The sequence below is a fragment of the Macrotis lagotis genome, chromosome X (assembly GCF_037893015.1).
Source record: "Macrotis lagotis isolate mMagLag1 chromosome X, bilby.v1.9.chrom.fasta, whole genome shotgun sequence".
In the NCBI taxonomy this organism is placed as follows: Eukaryota; Metazoa; Chordata; class Mammalia; order Peramelemorphia; family Peramelidae; genus Macrotis; species Macrotis lagotis.
The window spans coordinates 494,821,766-494,844,256 of record NC_133666.1 but is presented as its reverse complement, the minus strand read 5'-3'; the positions used below and the strand labels follow the sequence as shown (position 1 = coordinate 494,844,256).

Below are 22,491 nucleotides of genomic sequence, written 5' to 3'. Positions count from 1 at the left end.
ATTCTTTGAATGAAGAAACTGAGGTAAAAAGGATTAAGTGACTTGCCCAGTCACACAACTATGTAGGATTTAAATTCAGGTCTTCCTGACTCCAGACCCAATGATATCAAGCTGCCCCAAAATTGTAAGTACTTAATTCAAACAGAAAATGACTAAATTCAGGATCAGAAAAAAAGAACACTTCAAAGAATGAATTTTATCCTTTTTTTTTATCCTGTCTTCATAGAATGTAATTTCCTTAAATGCAGGGGTTATTTCATTTTTAGGTTTTATGACCCTAGCACCTTGGATAGTATTTGACATAGTGAACAGCATTTAAATGCTTGTGATTTCTTTTCTTTCCCTACCATAAAGTGAAATCAATAATAATTCACAAGAAGTAGACCTTTTTGGATAAAAAGTTCACCTTAAGATGTAGCAAACCATTAAATTTCTCTCACGGTCTCTCTCTCTTCTCTCTCTCTCTCTCTCTCTCTCTCTCTCTCTCTCTCTCTCTCTCTCTCTCCCCTCCCTCCCACCAAACACACACAAGAAAGAATTAATGAAAAATTATAAAAATATGAACTCAACATAATGTTACTTTGGATGCGGCACAGTTTAACTGAGAGAAAAATAAAATAACTGAAAAGTCACTCAAATTTTATCAAGCCTCTTCCTCAGCATTGTAAATTAGGAGATTGTTCAACTTAATTGTTTGGTTACTCAGACACTCTTTGGAAGAACAGTTAATAAACTGAGTTGAGGTGAGGACACAAAAAAAAGCAAACCAATGTGATCGTTTTAAAATACAACAGTCAATACGCACACAGGAAATCCTACTTCCTGGAACACAAAGAACATTAGATGAATTAATAGACGAGAATATCTACTGAAACAAATCACTAAGGGAGTTAAAAATTCCAGAGCAATTATTTTGGTAAATTATATCAAATCAGTCCTCTGATCTATACAAAAACAAGATTTTCTATACTGTGAGTTCTCATATAACTGAGTATATCTGACCACATCACACAATGATAAGGAACATAATTTTCTTCTTTTGGTCAGTATCAATAAAAGATGATATTGCAAGGTTACAATAAGGTGTCAGGGAGACTTTAAGTCAGGATTGAAAATACATTCAAGTTCAATCCAATTTCTCATTTTAATGCCAATTAATATTTACCCCAATTCAATTCTTTCTGCTCTACATTCCTTCCAGTGCTCAGAAGGGGGAACCACTCCAAAATGTCCCCTTTTGGGTGGAGGAGCAGAATTTGTGCATTTTCATGTTATCCTGCGGATTTTTTTTTTAGATTTTTTGCAAGGCAAATGGGGTTAAGTGGTTTGCCCAAGGCCACATGGCTAGGTAATTATTAAGTGTCTGAGGTAGGATTTGAACTCAGGTACTCCTGATTCCAAGGCCGGTGCTCTATCCACTTCACTACCTAGCTCCCCCAAATTATATGGATTTTTTTTGTTTGTTTTTTGTTTTTTTTTGGGGGGGGGTTAGATTTTTCAAGGCAATGGGGTTAAGTGGCTTGCCCAAGGCCACATGGCTAGGTAATTATTAAGTGTCTCAGGTCAGATTTGAACCCAGGTGCTCCTGACTCCAATGCCGGTGCTCTATCCACTGTGCCACCTAGCCAACCCATAAATTATATGGATTTTAAAAAACAAGTCTACCATACGCAGTTTGGAGAATTAAGTTCATCTTAAACAGCTGAGTTAGTGGAAAAATTCAATGAGGTTGTTGGGAGGCAAGTAGTACAGTATAGAGAATATTAAGTCTATAGTTAGAGGTCTTACGTTCAACAGGGACTTCTAACCTGAAATATCAATTTAATGGTTGTCCAATCATTTAACATATCTATTCCCTAATTTCCTCCTTTTTAAAATAAAGCAGTTATACTTTATTACCTCTGAGATCCCTCCAAAGCTTGAATCTATGAAGGTATAATCCATATCTTATGTTCAACTTTCAGTGATCAAAATTCACTTTGCAAGCAGCTTTTTCACAGCTTAATAGATCTTAAGTAGAGACTTCAAGGCTGAATCCTAAAGAAGTTCACAGTACAATGGATAGAGTGATTGACATCAAAGTCAGTGTTGCTTCTTTACAATTTCAAAGGATCATAGATTTTTGAGTCCAAAGAAATCTTAAAGCCTTCTCCTTATTTTACAAATGATGAAACTACTCAGATTTAACTAACTTGTCCAACATCACAAAGGTTGTAAGTAGCAGAGCTTGGATTCAAACTCAAGTTTTCTAACTCCCTAACAGCCTTTCCAGTGCTTCTAGCTTTTCCCTCCTAATTCTGCCCTCTGGGAGCCAAGAACTAGTCTAAAGGAACTCTGGGAAATAGTTCTATCTATGTTCCTCCTAAATGTTGTCTTTTACAGGATAAATATCTCCTTCCTTCCTTCTACCAATGCTCCTAAAGCATGATCTTACTTCACCATCCCTTGGACATCATTAAGTGAACAATGTTCCTTTTTAAAAAGGATGATGCACAGAACTGAATATAATTCTTCATAATTTTCCTTACCTCTGGTAAGGATTCTGTATTTAAAATCATAGGACTGAGTTAGACTCTATCACTTGCTACCTATGTGAACCTCTGGTAGATCACTTTTCTTCTCTGGTCTTCAGAATCCTCATCAATAAAATGAAGGGTTTGAAATAGTTAATCTCTGAGGTCCTTCCAGTTGAAAATCTATCAGTCTAAATGATACAGTAGAACAACCTTCTTGTTACTGTTGTTCAGTCATTTCAGCTGTACTAGCTCTTTGTAACCCCATTTGAGGTTTTTATGACAAGGATATTTGAATGGTTTGTCATTTTCATCTCTAGGTCATTTTTACATATGAGGAATTAAGGCAAAAAGGGTTACGTGACTTGCCCAAGGGTAATACACAGCAAGTGAGTGTCTGAGGTCAGATTTAAACTCAGGTTTTCCTGACTCCAGACCTGGTACTCTAGTCACCATATTATCTAGCTGTCCTCAGCAAGACTATCACCTCCCTAGTATTAGATAAAATGCATCAATCAATGAACATCATGATAGCTTTTTTTTACCTGCCACATCACTCCATTGGCTCATATTGTACTTTTGGTTCACTAAAATCCCAAGATATTTAGTATTAAAATGGCTCTAGCAAGCAGTACTATAGACCTCTTGCTTCTCTACTGCTTTATTTCACCTACTTTCATAACATTTTTATTCAAGAGAAATCTATACTTTATGTTTGCAAACCTGTAGTAAAATAAATATATCCTAAAAGGCTTATTATGCAAAGATCCTGAATTATTGCCATTGGTCTAATTGTTATTTTTCACTGTCACCCGTTGGGCCCAAAGTACATAATCATCTAGTAATTGAACTGAAATATCTAAATAGCTAGAACCCCTAAAGGACATAAGTATTTACCAACCAAAAAAGGATTTTGTTGTTGTTTAAAATAGTCTTATCGGCATTATGCTATAATATTTTTTTTTTAAAAAGTGTGTAAATACAACTGACCTAGACCTATTCAGTTCTCCTAAAATCATTAAAGAAAATGGAACAATACTTGGCTGTCATTGTGATTAGAAATAACATAAAAGAAATAATTAAAATACCACAGTTGTTTTTACTGCTGCTGAACATAATACTGTAAGTAACCTTTTTGAGAATGTAATTTTACAAAAAATTAAGCAAGGGGTATAAAAGGGAAATATTTCTTCTTAAGTCATCAGCTCCAATTGAAGAAAAGAAAGAAATCCAAGGGATCTTAAATTTATCACTCCTCCACAACACTTACATATTAGAGCTGTCCTAATGGTCAGCACTCTCTGGCATTCTAAATGCAATCTGCAATGCACAAGAAAGAAATGAGGCCAAATACATAATGTGAGGGTGTCAGCTTCACTGAAAAATCACTATTTAGAAAGAATAGAAATCTCTCTCTCTCTCTCTCTCTCTCTCTCTCTCTCTCTCTCTCTCTCTCTCTCATTCTACTTCAATTCAGGACTAGTATCAAACCCTCAAAGGTCTTTGCTACCACAGAGACTGCAAGAATTCCCTTCCCCCATGATACAATCATGAAGCCCCTGGATGCACAGAGGATAATTATAAGTGTTCTCAAATAGCATATGAGGCTTCACTGAATGAATCTTCTTAGACCAGCTAAGCCCAGAACACTTATCACCCAGTGGATAACCAAAATGATTCTGTTACCTACTGGAGTTCAGATTTTAAGATCATTTTTAAAAAATATGTTAATACCTATCATATAAAGGAAATATGTCATCTCTCATATCATGAACAGATGATTTTGAATAGACTTTTGTTGGTCGACTGCTTAAATGATACCTCTTGTTGCTGAAATAATACCTAAAAGATAACATAATGACGACATGACAATGTATGTAAATCAAGAACTGTATGTGGGTTTATTTTACATTTGAGAAACAAGTGGATTTAATTGTGTGAACCAAAATGTACTGTACAATATTAATGATACAACATCAAAATGTATAATTAATAGTGCATTGCTTGCTTTATTTTATTTATTTATTTAATTTTGTTTGATAGTCCCTTTAAGTACATGCATCTGGAAAGATGCAGGTGCCAGTAAAATTTCTCTCTTTAAATCAAGCTGCAGGAACTAAATTTTATTCAAAAATTGTGGTTTTACATTATATACACAGAAATCGAATATAAAATGACAATATAAAAAGTTAAAAGAGAAAAGCATACAGCCAGAAGGTACAAAGAAAGTTGAACAGTTTAAAATGGTACGATATGTAACATGTAGTAGTTTAAGCTGATGCTGGCAATTTACAAGGAAAAGACTCCAACATTTGCCCCAGGTTTTTTTTTTATTTACCAATGCAGCACGCTATAGAAAGGTCAGCTTGTACCAAAGCTTACATTTGTAAATAACTATAAACTGCAGTATTTTACAGGAAAAAAGAAATAGCATTTTTACACATTTTTAAATAACAGCTTGCATACTTTATTTTATTTATTTATTCATTTATTTATTCATTTATTTATTTATTTATGTTTTTGCCAAAAGTGGCATTTTTTTAGCATCCAGAGGGTTTGGGCATAGTGGCAACTAGGATCTGATTTTTTTTAACTTGTACAGTTGTAGCTTCCTAACCCCATGAGCACTAGATAGCTTTCTATCTTCCAACAGCTGCATGCATGTTTTCTTCATAAACCAGTTCTGCATAAAAAAGCTTATTAGTTTTTTAATTATTAAATAAGTTTTGTGTCTGACACAGCTTTTGATCTGAATAAAATATGCCTTTAAGTCTTTTATTTTTTGGAAAAGGCACAGAAATGCTATTACAGTCCTCAAAGGGTTAAATTTGACACTACTAGGTTCTATGACCTTTATTGTCATGGCAACTTTGTAATTTTAGGATGTCTTTTTTATCATTGTTATTTGTGTCTTTCTTTACGGCTAAATTAATGTCTCTGAATAGTGTGTCTCACTATATCCTACAAAAGATAGCTTAACATCAAGAACAGATGTTGAAAATAAAGGTCAGACTTTGACTCACCAAAAAAAAAAAAAACATGCACAGATCAGACAAAGAGCATATAAATATAACTACAAAATATGTGTAGGAAAAACCAAGGTCCAGATAGGCAGTTCAGCAACAAAAGTAAGACTGATTTCAGAGGCTCAGATCAGGCCTAGTGCAGTACTATTCAGAAGTTTTAGTGCAATGTTCCCATGGTCACTTGCATACCTGGACGCTATTGTTTTTCTAATTCAGTTACATAGATCAGGTGGTCCTCAGGGGATTTGCCATGTGTTTTACTAAGGTGCAGTTTGACTGCATGTTTGCTTGCAAAAGTCCGGTTACAGAGCTTACACTGGAATGTGGAGCCCAAGTCCTCCTCAGCAACTCCTAGTGAGCCCAAAGTTTTGTTTGCGAGTACTTTTGAAACATTCTGCTGTTCTTGAATCTGAGTGAGTGGCAACTTGGACAGATCCTTCAAGCTAAAGCCCAAGTGTGTCTCTAGGTGACTTATATATGTAGAAGCAGTCCTGAATTGAGAGGCACAATCATTGCAAAAGAAAACAGGATGCCCCGTGTCTAAGTTCTTTAAGAATTTAGTTCCACCTGTCCTCCTTAACTGATACTTCACATTGGCCAGCCAGTGGCTAATGGTGGTCATGGAAAGACCAGTAAACTTAGAGATATGCACCCGCTCCTGTGGGCCCAAGTCTGACATAATATATTTGCCTTCAGGAGTTTCTCTTAAGCTGGAAGCAAATTGAGCTTGAAGAATCAACAAATGCTGAGGATTCCAGTTGGACTGCCGCCCCTTCCTCTTGTGGACAGGTGACAGTTCATCCAGAGCCTCTTCAAAGCTACTCCCATCTGCATCAGATTTCTCAGAAACTGTGGAAGGGGTTGAAGACTTAGGAGTCAGGCGGCCAGTGAGGTTTTTCACCATGTCAGAGATGTCCATCAGTGCACTTTCCCTAAGAGGCGATGAGACTGAATCAGCTACACTAGAAACAAGGGGCTTGTTTTTGGACTTGGTCAAGTCAATGGGCTGGTCACTGTTTTCATAGTAGTACCGGTCGATTGCATCAGACTGCTTGACTGGGGTAGTGGGGTAGATAGGCTTGTCCAACATACTGTTGCTAATTTTATACAGCATCGCCAAAGGGTCTAAAGAAGGACTGACAGGTTTAGAAACTTTGCCTAAGTGGGTATTCATAATGGATTGTAAAGCACTCAGTGGGTTAATGAAAGATGGCTCAGGTGAATGATCTGTGATAATCCCGAGATTATTACAGCCATTGGTGACTTTTACTTTGAGAGGCTCTGTACCATTTGGGGTGTGAGCTTCTGCTGGACTGTCCTTTTTGGCCTTCTGCACATCCGCATCAGGAATTTTCTTCTGCTGTGGTTTGTTAACTTCCTCAGATTTGGGGAAATCTTTATTCTCTTTTGCGACAGGAGACGTGGGTTTGGGAGGAGAACTCTTCTCCTTTTCCACCGGCTTCTCCTCCTTCTTCACATTGATTTTACCTGTCACCTTCTCCACCAGTTCCTCCATAGCAGACACATTGCTTTTATGAGGAGGTGGGGTGAGACTACCTGGAGAATGGACGAGTGCATTGTGCTCTGAAGATAAGGACTTGACGCTGCTGGCATAAGATGGCTGTATCTGCACACTCTGAACGGCGGGTTGGAGGGGTTTCACGGTTCCTGGGAGCTGGTATGCGGCATGAATGCTAGGGTATCCTCCCCAGGAGGGTGCTCCATTCTGGGCTTTGCTGATAGCAGTGGTTACTGTGTTCTCTAGAGATTTTAATATATCTATCCCACCCTTGGGGCTATCATCCAAGTCCTCCTCTCGCAGATACTGATAAACAGTGGTTGGCTCAAATTTTTCTGTGGATTCCTCATTCTCCTCCTTAATCTTTTTCTCTGCTTCACTGGCGGCAGGGACTTTCTCCTTCTCTGGCTCCTTCTTCTCCTCGGAAGTTGTCGACCCTGCGGGAGAGTCAGGCTGCTTCTTAATGTTAGAGGCAGGTAGCCGGGTATGTGTGGTGGGGGGCAGGGGGATAGACTGGATTTTTTCTTCAACTACGGGATCTAAGACTAACTGCTTCCCTTTCTTGGAAGCTGAGGTGGTCACCTTTAAGAAGTGGCCGGTGACCATCATGTGGGCAGTCAGCTGTTGCAAGGTGTCGTGGGAACTGCCACACTCCATGCATTTCAGGATCTGGGCTTTGCGAGCCTCAAACTGCCAGGTGTAGCTAGCACCGTTCTGATAGCCATAACGATTATTCGGCGTCACATATGGGTTTGCAGTTTTCTGATCTTTCGCCGACTCTGTCAGCGCCACTTCTGCCGCAATCCCCGTCGGCTCGGGTGAACAAGGCGAAGCCAAGTCCTGAAGTGCTCGTTTTTTGGTGGAAGGGACCAGTTTGGTGATGGCCGGCACTGGTTCCTTCAGAGGCACTTTCTGGTAATGCTTTGTTTTTATCATGTGGACACTCAGGTCTTGCAAAGATTCAAAGGAATGCCCACAATACATGCATTTCAGGACTTTCTGAGCATCTTCTTTGCCCTCCATTTCCATCAGCGATCGCTTCCTGGGCTTGGACCATCTCTTGGTCTTTTCTGAGTCCTTATCTCTATTGTCATCACGGTAGTGTCCGGTCTCATTCATGTGCACTGTGAGCTCCACCAGGGTATCATAGGCAGCACTGCAGTCTTTGCATCGGAATTTACTAGCACCCGTGAATACCGATCCATACAGTTTGTTATTCTGTCGATAAAGCTGTACCGTGCTAAAAAGGCTTGGCTCCGGGAGGAGTCCATAGGAGGAAGTCTGCTGTAAAGTTTTAGCCAGGGCTGCCTGGTGCCAGTCATACCCAGAGCTGCTATTGTTGCTGTTGCCAGTGTTACTGCTACTGCTCGTGCTGGTGCCCGTACTTGTGTGGGTGCTGGTACTGGTGCTGTGAGTGCTGACACTAGTACTGGTGGTCGTGGTGGAAGTGGCGGTGGTGGTGGTGGTGCTCTCATTCTGGCTAGATTCATTGTTGTTGGTTGTCGAACCAGATTTCTTTAAATCCAAAGCTAGACTAGACCAACAGGATTCAGAGAGTAAATTTGCATACACAGCTTTTATTTGTGCCAAGCTGTCCTGTGGGTAGGGTGCACTGTCTGTTGACTGAGGATCCTCTTTCTCTTCTTTAGTTGAAGAGTTTTTGAAATGGGCTACCTGGTCACTATTTTCACTGAATGGTGACCCATAACCTGCATCCTGATTGGTCGCAGTGCTTACTGGTGAATCCTGGTAGCTCTGAGCCTCTTTGATTTCTGTTTCTTCATTGCACAAATACTCACTTTCCTGTATGTCCAAAGATAGCCCATCATCCTCTACACTTTCTTCATCTATTTCTGCTGCTTTCAATTCTTCCTCAGGAACATAAGCTAAAATGAAAGAATAAGAAAAAGTCAGGGGAAGCAAATCACATCAAAGATGACAAACCACTTTCAGTCCCTTAGGACCTACTCAAGTTCAGTTCCCATGCCACAGTGATATAGAGTATAAGCATGCCAGCTTTATAACCCTCAGAGACAGTCTTTAGAGTTCAGCACACACACACACACACACACACACACACACACACACACAAACATATACAACATGCACCACATACACACACTCACACACAAAGTTTCTAGATAAAATTGTACTGAAGTAGTAAACAAATCAGGGAACCATAATCTGCCACACATCTTAGAAGTTTCACTGTCTACAAGAACTTGGGGCAGAGTGAAGAAGCCACCATCCACCTCTTCCTGGAAACTTCCCAATAGATTGATTGACCTTTCTCTGATAAAGTAAAGCTGGGTCTTCTGTACTCTAAGCAATGCCTATTTTTAAACATCAATCAGACAGGATCCAGTTGTTGATTCAACACATTATATTTCATAGACAATATTATAACAAACTCCACAATAAAAAAATAGATCTCATTGACAAGCAACAAAAACACTATGCTTTTCATTCAAAAATAAGAATACAAAAAAAAAACAGGTTAGCCCAGTGCAAAGATGAAGAGATATTCATATGCATGGAAGCTAAATGGCCAATCAGCTTCCAAATATCCCTAGCTAACCTGTTTAGAGAACTTCAAATTCTCACAAAAAGATCTACTCTTTTAAGTTTAAGGCATTACCTACCAAAAGTCCCTATTTAGATGTAATTATGTTTCCTGGGAGGGGTAGTGCTTAAACAATTATCACTAATAACCTAATCACATTAAGTTACCTGGGAGGGGTTCTGCATTAAACAATTATCACTAATAATCACATTATCAGAAAGCAGAGCCCCAAGGAATGTATCACAGAATAAGTAAATGTTAATGGAGGGTAAGTATACAGGATAGAAGAAAAGAAAAGGCTTGGGGGGGGCTATATGGGAGGATAAACCTAGGTGAAATGAGAGGGGAAGTTGGAAGGAAAGAATGCTGAGCAAATGGAAGCACTCAGAAGATATAGGTGGGTGAATCAGGGTCAAAAAAGGATAAAAGAATACCAAATACACATAACAGAAAGCTTCCCCTCAATAATTCTTCCTAGAACCATCCCTGTCTCCAAGTATAAAGTGCCTGAATTTTGTATAAACTCACTCTCATATTAATATATATATATACAAATTTTACACAATTCAGCAAATACTTATGAATAATAATGGATATTTGTATAATTCTTTAAGGTCTACAAAAAAATTTTACCTACATTATCTCAATTAATCCTCACAAAAACTCAAGAGATATATACTAAAAAATCTAAATGTTTTGTCCATGGGTCATAGAATTATTAAGTGTCTGAGATGGGTTTTAAGAAATTTTCTATTTCTAAATTCAGCTCTCTGCATTGCATCACTGTCTAACAGAACAGAGTGTCATATCCTCTATGAATCCTACAATTAAGTATGAGGAAACTCCACAAACCCAAATAAATACAATATTAAATAATAAAATTTAATTGCATAAGGGAAATGCAAACAAGAACTTTGTAAAGTCTGATGTAATTACCATTTGGAAGAAATCAAAGTCTTTTTGGAGGAAATATAATGGAGAGAATGCTGGTTCTGGATTCTGAGGAACTGGGTTCTAAACCTATCTATGATACTAACTACCATTGAATCCTTGGAAAAGTTATTAATCTTCTTGGGTCTCAGTTTACAAAAACATAAAATAAGGGATTTGGACTAAATGGCTTCTGAGGTTCCTTCCAGCACTACCACTATGATCCTATGATAGAAATAAAATGAGGTAGTTTTTCATTTAGGCATTTAAGAAGTCAAAATTCAACAGGCAGATCTAAAGAGATGACAGACAGAGGAGAATTTGCAAAGCATAATGTAAAACACTGAATGAGGTTAAGATTTGGGGTTTGTAGTGGGGGTAGAAAAAAATCTTGAAAAACATAATGAGGAAGGGGAAATTCTGGGAAATGATCAATTTTTTAAATAAAAATCAATAATTTTTTTAAGAAAAAAAAAACAAGGGCACAGCTAGGTGGTAGGACAGCTAGGCGGCACAGTGAATGGAGCACTGACCCTGGAGTCAGGAGGAACTGAGTTCAAATACAGCCTCAGACATATTTAATAATTACTCAGCTGTGTGACCTTGGGCAAGTCACTTAACCCTGTTGCCTTAAATAAACAAAATTTTTAAAAAGGAAAAGAAAAAAACTTGAGTTTTGAAATATTGATTATAAGTTGTAGATGTTCTATAGGGTTTTAAAGATGCCTACATATGACACAAAATTCAAGTGCCTCTAAATGTTTATCCTTTGACCAAGCCAATTGGAACATTTGCATATAATTTGCATATTAATTTCTATATTTAGGATATAAGTGATATACATGCATGCACACATAAATGTGTGTATATGTGTATATTTGCATGTTAAATATAATATATTCATTATTTGCTAGACAATCATTGCTCTCATTAAAGAAACTTTTTAATATTCTTGGGTTTTAGTGAAAGGAGCATAGTATACTACAAAATAGAGTATCTGGTGAATTTTATCCATAGGAATGTCTTTGGCCATTTATATTGGACTGAACTTCTTCCAAGACAATAACAAATACCTTAGGTGATTTACACCTTACTTGATGTTACTCTTCAGACAACTATAGAACAAAATTATCTCTGTGGCTTTGGCTATCACAGAATATTCTGTAACTATAAATGCTTAAGAGATTCCTTGTGGAAATCAAAATTTTAGACCTCCACTTATGCGAATGTTTTTTCAATTAAATTCAACAAACATATCTTGAGAATCTACTATGTTTCATGCACCATGCAAGGCTTTGGGGATACAAGGGTAAAAATGAAATAATGAGTACAGTCACTGAGCATAACCAAAGCATAATATTGTACTCTACTTCATCTCATTATCCATGAAACTCTGAAGATGAAGTCCACTACAGAAAATCATCTGCAGGAGTTGACCATAACCATCATGATTTTCATCAGGATGCCCTAGATGTGTGCTTAGATGATTCTCATAAAGAAATTATAGAGATGCTAAAGTAGGTATATATATATATATATGTTAGTAGTTGCTGATATCCTCTTAATTTCTTTAAAAAACATATCACCTTTTCCAAATAGTTTAGCATTTTGCCCTTTTTTAATAGACAAATTGATAATGAATCCCTCAATGTTGATGAAATTATGTTTTATAACAGTTTTCTTCTTTGAAAACTGAGTCTAATCCAATGGCTCTTTCTTGTCTCTATCATATTTAATGTTATTTCTGCATATTCAAATTGAATGCTGGGGATTGAAGCATTGGAGTTTGTCTATTTGTAGTGGGGGGTGGGTTCTGTTGTCAACTTGCTATTCTGCATATGTGACATCCTATCACTTACCTTCATGTCCTGCACAAGTAATCTCCTGTTATTAGAATGCCCTTCATCCTCAATTGCACACCTTAAAATCCTGTATGCTTTCAAAACTCAGCACCTCCTTCAAGAGGACTTTCCTGTGTCCCCTAGTTAGTATAACCTCACAATTCAACATGTATTTATTTTTATATGGTCCATACTTACTTATCTAGAACACTGTATGTGCTTAATAAATGACTATTGACAGATACTGTAAACAATTTGTATTAAAAATAATTAATACATCTGTCATATTTTTCATCCATTTGTTGTCCTTCCTGTTTCATCTTTAAATGCTCTAGGGATAATCTGACTCAGCTTGGGACAATCTGCCAAGCTTTCTGAAGGTTCATTTTTCTTTCTACTGTTCCTTGTAGAAATATTATTCATATTATTCTATGATGTTTTTTCCTGTAAGGCTTTACAAAACAGTTAATATTCTAAACTTGATGAAGTGCTTGTTCATTATATAGTTTCTGGGCTTTTTTGTCTCCTCATTATGATGAATGTTTTATGTATTGGTTAGACTTCCTTAGAAAATGGTAACAGTCCATGTCAATGTCTTTTTCTTTATTAAACTCTCATTTTTCACTACTAATAATTTCTTTGAATAGCAGGTATAGGAGTTTGCAATTCCTATACCTGCATTCAGTTATACTTCTGTCAATATTCATTAGTTTAAAACCTTGAACCTTAATTTTAATGTTGTTACCTAAAGTGTTAGCATCCCTGTTGTGAAATGGAAAACATGAAGTTCACATTAAGCTCAGTAACACTTTCAAAGAACCAAGTTTTGCCCTACTACTAATTGTGATGGAATCATTTTATTTGTCCTGGTCCTTCTCTATGGAATTTCCTTCAGATTCATTTGCTATGCATTTGAACTACTTTCCTATAAACAAATAACAAACCAAAGTGCGAAAATTGCTTTAGCTCCCTCTTTCCAACCAAAGGCTGACTGTAATTATAGAACTTGTTCAACTGTGAATGAAACTTCCATTCCTAAACAGAAGCTAATGGCAGAAGAGGGACATTAATTAAACCATGAATAAGCATTTATTTTCTACTATATGTCAGACATTGCTAGACATTAGTAATACAAACACAAAAGTAAGCTGGATCCTGCCCTCAAGCAGCTAAATTTTTTCTGGGGAGATAGCTACAAGACATATTGAGGAGTGGTGCCCAGGGAAGGGAACTTTGATTTATGGCTAAGCAGTCACAAGGAATATAAATGAATTTAGAAGAACTGAAATGTTCTATCCATTGAGCTGGGAGTGAAAGGGAATGGAAAAACTGGAGATGGGAGCATCAGGAAAGATGCCAAGATGCCCACAATGATTAGGTTCTGATGTCCTGATGGCTAGAGGAGACTGAAAAGGTTATATCATTCATTTGCTCATTTATCAAAGATCAACTGAATACCTTTTATGTGCAAAGGTAGGAAGGAATGAGGGTTTTAGGATGATGCTATGATTCTATGATGTAAATCTAGCTTTTTTATGGAATCATGCTTTCTTTCTATATCTTTTATTTTGTGTCCCACTCTCCACTAATTTCTCTTCCATTCCATAAAGTACACAAGCTTAACCCTTATAGCCCATCTTTCCCAAAGAGAAACTTAACCTGTTCTTTCTTTTCTTGGGGGAAGAAAGTGTCTGGGAAAGAATTAGTGGAAAGAAGGAAATGTTTTTTCCTCTATTCATGATTCAGGGGGACTCTGAAATTTTATATGCTGTGCATTAACCTAAATATATAGCCTTGAAAGGCAATGGAGCCCAGGTCAGTTGAGAAGGTCATGAATATCATTCTACAAAAAAAGCTTAATATTAGAAGTTGAGAATTCTGCTCATGATCAAGTATGGCTTAATTGTAGGGAAAACAAAATACTCTTTTTTTTTTGCCATGCACTTGAAAAAAAATTTGAGTTAAACCTTGCACTGGTAGGGCTCAGATAATTCCAAAATAGAACCTCAAGTATTGTCTAACCCTGGATTCCTGCTCTGCTGTCAAGGAGCAAGTGAAATAACTGATAGGTACTTAGAATTACCTATATCAGCATAAGAATTATTTAAGTAGAGCTTGATTTGAATATCCTATAGTTCTGTGGTAGCACAAAACCAAACCAAAGATGTAATCAAGTAAACAGACCATTTATCAGTTCCATTCATTCTTTGTTGTCCAAACAGGGAATAGTAGGATTAAATGATAATAAAAACTACAGTCAGGAAAGTTTGCTGGAGACTCCAATTTCCCTAGAATAAGCCAGCTTGAAATATAAACTGGAACAGTCTTTGTAATCCAAGGAGTATGTAATCCAGGTCATATCTGGATTCTTCAGGTAACATGTGAAAAGCTCCTACACTTCAAAAAGCTTATAGCTATTGGGAAGGAGAGAGAGAGAATTAAACTCCCTTTGTTTGGATGGATAGCTACTGACTTAAGCTGCCTGCTACTGTGACATCCTTGATAAAGGTCAAATTCTAAACCATTTGATCATTGGGCTAAGCATAACCATGTGCTTGCCCTCTCATTTCATTGTACCATGGCCATGCAGACAAGCAACGAATTACTGGAAGAAGGGACTTTGTAGTAAATACACAGCAGTCTAGTACAAATCACAGTACATCTACTTGTTTTAACACAATGTCATACAAGCATCTTGTTTAGTGAAAGAGATTTTCTGGTTGTTTTGGGGTTTTTTTAAATAGGAACCAACAAAAATAAAACTATCCCCAAAATGTTACATTGATATATGTATAATCTGTACATATTTAATATATAAACATATATTTACATGTACATAATTAGATCTCATATTAATGATATGTAAAAATTCTAAAGAAAAGTTTATCACTGAAATTGCTAAGTTAGCCAATTCTTGTCTTTCAGGCATCAGTTATTCCATTCCTGGGCTCATTTTCTTCCTCTCTTTTCTCCTGCTGTCTGCTTCAGCTATTTCCCTGCTTACTAGAATCTTTGCCAGAAAACAGAGGAAGGAAGGGAGAGGTTGTAAAACTCAAACCAGGCAAAAAATGTTCCTCGTTAGCAACTCTTCTACAGATCTGATAGGAAAGAGGTTGAAATAAATGACAAAAATAAGGTTAGGGATTTTGTTTATAGAGGCTCTCTCTTTCCTTCATTAGCACGTATAATTGAGAGTTGGCTACAAATAAGGGAAATGGATATTTTAACGGGACAAATATAAAACATAGGACTACATTCCCAGCTCAGTTATTGGCTTACAGTAAATATCAAACTTTGCTATTGTATTGCCACCTGGTGAAACTATATAATCGTACCAAATTACGTGTTTATCTACATCAAACTATTTTTTTAGTCTGGCAAATGTGATATTCATGAACAGATGGCCATTATATCAAAATACATTTACTCCAAGGGCCCAATTCACAAAAGTGGCTTACATGAACCTAAGTGATAAATGTACATTTTCATTGCACTGTAGAACCTTACTGTACACAGCTTCCTCCAGATTTATGATGGAGCACTTTTATTGAAATCTCATCTTGGTAGTACAATGCAGGTGGGTTTTCTGTGAATCAGAATGCACCTTGCAAATATATAATGAGAAAATGTTCATAGTTAAAGAACTCATTCTTTCCCATTCTCAGAGGAATGTTGATATGTAAGCAAGTTTTTCTGAACAATGACTTGATAAAATATATGCAAGACCCCTTACAGGGAGGCTGAACATACACTAGGAAAAGTGAGAATCACAATTCTCCTCTGTGCTGCCAAAGTTAAAAAAAAAATCTTATCAATATAGTGAATTTTAGTTGCTTCCTATCACTCACTATCCAATACACCATTTTGCATAAAATGGTTGCTGATTTACCATAGAAATTTAAAGACACTTTTGGAAACATGTTTAGGAGTAATAGAGTTTGCAACTAATATGGCACCAATGGTTAATTCTAGTTTCTATTAGGAATCTAGAATTAATTTACAGCATAAACATAATTTTTCTCAACCCACCATTGTTTTCAGAACTCAATCATATGTGAAGTAAGCATAAGAATATCTCAAGTTCCTACAAATGCATTTTTCTTTCTTCCATACACTTTCCTCTAAAATTCTTATAGCATTTGCTATAATCCCTATGTTTATAGTCAATTTCTTTTACTATATTTTAAAAGTACATCTAAACAAAACATTGTTAAAACTGGGATCTTAAAGATCTAAAAGTTAAGAAAACATATATTATCAAATATGGAAACAGAAATTGAAAGGAGATAAAAATGCAGGAGCATATAGCTCTCATACTGGAACATAAGAGAACAAGCACACAGATGTTCCCTTACTATTGGTTGTTTGTTTTAGATGTACCATTGAAATATTCTTTTATACTGAAAACTAAAAAAAAAAAAAATCCCCTAACACAAATTAGTTTGTACCCATGTGATTACTTCCAAACACATAAAAGATTAAAAGGAAACTTAGAATAGTTGAGCTGATAGACAGCTAGATGGCAAAGAGTATGGAGTGCAGGATTTGGAATCAGGCTCCTGAGTTCAAATCTAGCCTTCTACATTGAATGTTTAACTCTGGTTAATTCGTTTTAATCTATTTCCCTTAGTTCCTCATGTGCAAAATGGACTGAGAAGGAAATGGCTAACTACTCCAATATCTTTGTCAAGAAAACCATAAATGGAGTAGTGAAGCATTGTGACTGAAAAAACAATTGAACAACAACCAAAAAAAAAAAAAAAACAACTAACATAAATACATCCTTAGGATATCAAAAAGATACTGACATTCCAGAGAGCAAGATTCCTGAAAATTGAACTCAAAATGTTTGTTTCCACCTCTGCATTTTCTAGGTGGACTTAGAAAAGATATTAATACTAAAGCAAGCTGGAAATTGCCTTCAGTGATAGTCAAACTGGAAGCTTTTGCTTAGAAAATACACTTCAGGATAACAGAATCTAACAAGAGATAAATTGAAATAAGGATAGAAATCTAAGACCAAAGGCACAAATTCTTACTTAGCTCAAAAAATATGTTTGTCATCATATAGATAGATAGATAGATAGATATAAATATACACAATTCTTAAAATCACCACATTATTATAAATTGGTAATTCAGTTACCTTTCTAATAACTGTGCATACCAAAATGTCTTAGACATGCTCATTGATGGAGGAAATGAGTTTAAAGTCAGTAGCAAAAAGCCACTAATAGCTAGGAAATTTTAGAAACATATATGTATCTTTGTATACATACATATTTATCTTTAAGAAAACACTTAAAATTCTAGATTAAAAGAACATAAATTGAATTTAAAAATGCTTCTGGAAATTATATGTATGTATATGTGTGTGGGCAGCTGAGTTATTAATGAATGACCAACTGTTAGCATGAATGATTAGAATTTTAATATTTAAAAATGCTACTCTCTGCTAGAAATTATGCATCAATATGATACACAAGATAGCTACCACATAACTCCATAATGGGCTCAAATATAATTAGTATTTTTAAGAGTTATCCACAATATAAATTTATACAATTGCTTCACTATTTTTACAAAGAATCTGAATTAATAAAAAAAATTGCATCATGCCAAAAACGTATAGTTCCCTATGCAATTATGAAATCTACTCTGGCTATCAGCAGTCAATTCTCATAATAACTTTCCTCATATGTTTTTCTTTTAAGCTGTCCCGAAAAAAAAGAAAAATTGAAACCATAAAAACTTGCAAGAGTTTTCAAGGGATGATTCCAACTGTGTTGATGTGCATTGGTATGTGGTTTTCCCCTTTTATCACATTGCTAGGTAGGTACATAAATACATACACACAGAGCACACATATAGATGCAATTTCTATAAAAGATGAATTTATTTGTGAGAATCATTTTTTCACTGCCATAGTCATTCATTTTTTTTAAAAACTTCTCTAGTTTATATTGGTACAAATGAACTATAATGCTGTATAGTATATGCAGGAATATAATGGTGCTGGCAATGGGGAGATCATAATATTTCACAAGGTGAACAAGATTTTATATTCTAAAAGATTTGGGGGGGGGGATGACACTGAAATGCTAAAATATAATCAAAGTATTTGCATTTTCTGTTTCCTGAAATCCCCACCACTCCTCCTGTAAGCACCTCCAATTTCTTACACCAAGCTCAACCTGAACCTGCCCCTGGAAATCTGGATGAATGAGTAAACTATGGGAATCTTAAATATGAAATTTTCTTAGCCACACCTCAACCTTAGCCTATCCCTGGAAATTTGGATGAATGAGTAAACTATGGTGACTTTTAAATGTGAAATTTTCTTTCACAGTTACTCAGAACGATAAATGACATTTTCCTCCATCAAATAAAACAAAGACTACAAATCATGATTTCTGCCATTTTTTTGTGTCAAAACAGCCTCCTTTCACTCCCCCGTGCACTTCCTGAGCCTAACACAATGCTGCAAAATGTGACTGTTAACATGTACAGTATGTCCTACAGTGAAAAAGCCATCTGAACAAGTAAACACCACCACCAGTACAGTAACATTATGCTGCCAATCTTATTTTGTGGGTATATAAAGAAAAAACACACTTATACACATATACAAACACAAGCATGTACACATTTACAAATGCTCTATAATGCCTTATTCTATATAAATGGGGAATTGGGGGAAAGAAGAGGAGAAAAAAGCTTTATATTGCGGTTGGGTTGTTTTTTATTAAACCTTGTTAATATTTTTGCCCATAAAATGTGCCTTCTGGATGCCAATGTCTCCCTGAAGATGTGCTGTCATCTTCGAGCAGCATAAAAAGCTCTGCATTCTAATGTAAGTGGACACAAGGCGATATATATGGTCCATGTTTGGGGTAGAGTACATAATCACATTTGCAGTGAGAGGATTTACACTGTAAATACACATCTGTTGTCTGATTTTACATACATATATATATATATATATATATATATATATATATATACATATACACATACAGAAACTATCTTCAATTTTTTAATTATAATGAAGCAAACATTGGAACTTTAGATGTAAAATTAGTAAAATTTTATTTTTCAATTTCAAAGGCAATTTTAAAAAGCAATCTTTCTTTAAAGAAAGCATGATTTTGATTTTCTGTATTCAACAATCATTTCAAGAGTAGCAAGAAGTGACAGCTGTATTTGTTTTTAATGGCTAAATGTGGTAAAGTTCCAAATTCCCTTGAGCTTTAACAACACTGGCTCTGAGCAATTAGATTTTTATTCCCCCCCGAACCTGAATCTTAATCTGTACCCCAATTATGTGCAAAATAAAGAAGGTGTTTGTGTGAACCGTCACCATGTAATAGTCCATAACAGGTGAGTGTTACTATAGCTGCTAAAGCTTAGATATTTGCTAGGTATTAACATCATCTCTTCTATTAGGTCCTTAAAATTGCACACTCCTCTATAATAATGAACTAGGGCATCTGCCCCTTGAATACTATAACCTTTAAAAAGTACAGCATTTAATATGGAGGCTCCTAAGCCAGCAAAAAAATATAATGGTTATTCAAAATATACAGTCCCACAGAGTACCATGTGCTCACTATATGTTTCTACATGATGCCAAAGCATCCAGATGAAAAGTGGAAATTCACTCAATCAACCAGATGTTCAGTCTATGCAATACCTAATATCTAACTATCTGGAAATATCCAGATGTTAAATGCTACAGAGAAAAATGCTGATATGACTGACTGAATTTTTAAATTTTATCTTAAGGTATTTTTCCATATATATATTGGGTTGGAGAGAAAAGGGAATTGTGAATTTCAGTCCATTTTTAGATATGGATAAAGATAAAATACTATATTATAGTTTCATAAGAAAATATCTGAAATGATTCACATTTTAAAATATCCTCAAACCAAAACTGATTAAGTTGGAAAATGAATATTAAAGGTCATGTACTACAGAGAATAACAAGGCCAATATTCCTTCTGCTAAACAACTAGATAGCTTCCTAGGAAGTATGGTGAAACATAGTAGTGAAGATTGTACAATGAGAATTCTATGAAATTTTTTTTTAATTTATGTTTATAGTGACAAGAGCTCAAATAAAATGGCTAGTCTTTACATTAGCTACTAAGGAAAATAAGAGTGTTTCAGGCAATCACAGATCCGTTCTAACAGGAAGATAGGATTTATTTATAATTATATAGAAGAAAAGAGAAAATGCAAGTGCTCCTACTCCTTTGTATTTTAATGCAAAAGTGGTAAGAGATATAAAACACCTCTGTGGTTTCAGCCAGCTGAAGATAACCCTCACAGGCAGCCCATTACAGAGCAACAAAAATACCCCCTCACCCTTTTTCTCACCATTTTCTCTGTCCTCTCACTCCTAGAATGAACTGAAGAAATTATTAGCCAAGGTTTGCAACAGAAGACCAAGGCATCTTGCATGCCAGCATATTTTTGCAGTGATTCTAATCTGAAAGATTTACTTGCTCTTCCTCTTCTATCTGATAAACTATACATCCAAGCCTTCTCATTAGTGTTCCGATCACCAAAGGGAGCTAGAGATGAATCAGTCCATGCACCCTCCCCTCTCTGCTCTGTCGAGATTATTTCATTGAAATGTTCATTTTCATCCCTGCTGGCAACATTAGAATGGAAGTATTTAACCTGTTTCCATTACTTATACAAATTACCATTATGGGCTAGGACAGATGTTAGAATCATGCCACATAACTGACTTCTATACATTCTTTACAAGGAAGATGAGAAGAAGGAAAGCTGTTAGATCATATTATCCAGTATCAATAATGTTCTCTCTGTTACCAGATTCATTAACTTCGAACATCAGTATTTCACCATTCTTTCTTTCTGAAAATTCCTGGGCTAGTTGGGCTAATTTAATTTGGAGAGAGAAATCTTTGTCAGTAATAATGTTTTGATCAGGTACTCTCACAAAGAGGAGGAAAGGATGAAGGAGTTGGGGCAAGAAAAGGAAGTGGGGTGGGGGTGGTGAAGAGGGAGGAAACAATCTTGTCGAAAATGTTCTCTCTCCAACATGAATGATGAAAGAGAAGTCAGTTAAAGACGCTGGTACTCAAAGATGGCTGTCACTTCAGATAGACACTGGCACAACTCACCTAGACAGGTGACACTTTGGTGGAGCAAAATCTTGCTGCATTATTGAGAGCACCAGAGATCAGGCTGACAAAGACTGTAGACCCAGGATGCCTGGGGCACCTGGAGAAGTGTAATTTAGCAGGCTCATGGATTTCAGTCTTCATTTGCATCCTTAAGTGAAGCAAGAGACAAGAGTTTTGTGGCTAGAAGGATGGAAGAAGTCTTAGACTGTGGTACCCAAAACACTTTGAAAATATGTGTTCCTTCATACCCAAAGACAAGAAGAATGGGTAGAGGGGAGACTAAACTTTTAAAATAGAAATCAACTTATTTTTTTTCAAATAATTTAGCATAAATAATAAATTAAGGAGGTTTAGAGATACTTTTATTCTTTTCTGTTTTAGGGTTTTCTTTTTTAATTTTATCTAAAGCACCACCAGGTAGTTGGCCATCATCAATCTATTCAACAAGTATATCCATACCTACTATACTTTGGACATGTACTAGGTACTAGATATAAAAAGGCAAAAATGAAATAGTCCCTGCCCTCAAGGAACAGACAATCTTTCAAATTACCTCAAAGCAGTAATTATATCTTTTAAGTAAGTATAACTTTTAGGAAAGAATAAGATTTGAATGTCACATAAAAAGTGAAAAGTAAAAGCTTTGGTTTTAGTTCTAGAACAAAACCAATGCCATTGTAACACGTTTCAAGGAAAATGCCTGCTAAAACAGTTATATTAATTCTGAACTTGGAGTCCAAGTTCCCAGATATATTTCTCTCTTTCTTCTCAGGAAGAATGTGTGTTTAAATTAGGAGAAACAATTTTTACAGTCAGAAATAAAGATCTTTTTGCACAACTGAAGAATATGGGTGGGTGTGGAAGAAGATAATAGGTAAAAGTTCATGTCTAGAGGATGTCTGGCAATTTTACAATATACAATAATTTATTATACAAAT

At 35.9% G+C, this 22,491-nt stretch overlaps 1 protein-coding gene across 1 annotated transcript in view; it reads right to left on the bottom strand.

The window, feature by feature from the left end:
• Window positions 1-606: 606 nt before the first annotated feature.
• TSHZ1 (teashirt zinc finger homeobox 1) overlaps window positions 607-22,491 on the bottom strand; it is a 93,762-nt gene continuing 71,877 nt past the window's right edge. The window contains exon 2 of the mRNA XM_074201536.1: window positions 607-8,944. Within this exon, the coding sequence (XP_074057637.1) occupies window positions 5,736-8,944 (3,209 nt within the window). The 3' untranslated portion in view covers window positions 607-5,735. The remainder of the gene's footprint in view (window positions 8,945-22,491) is intronic.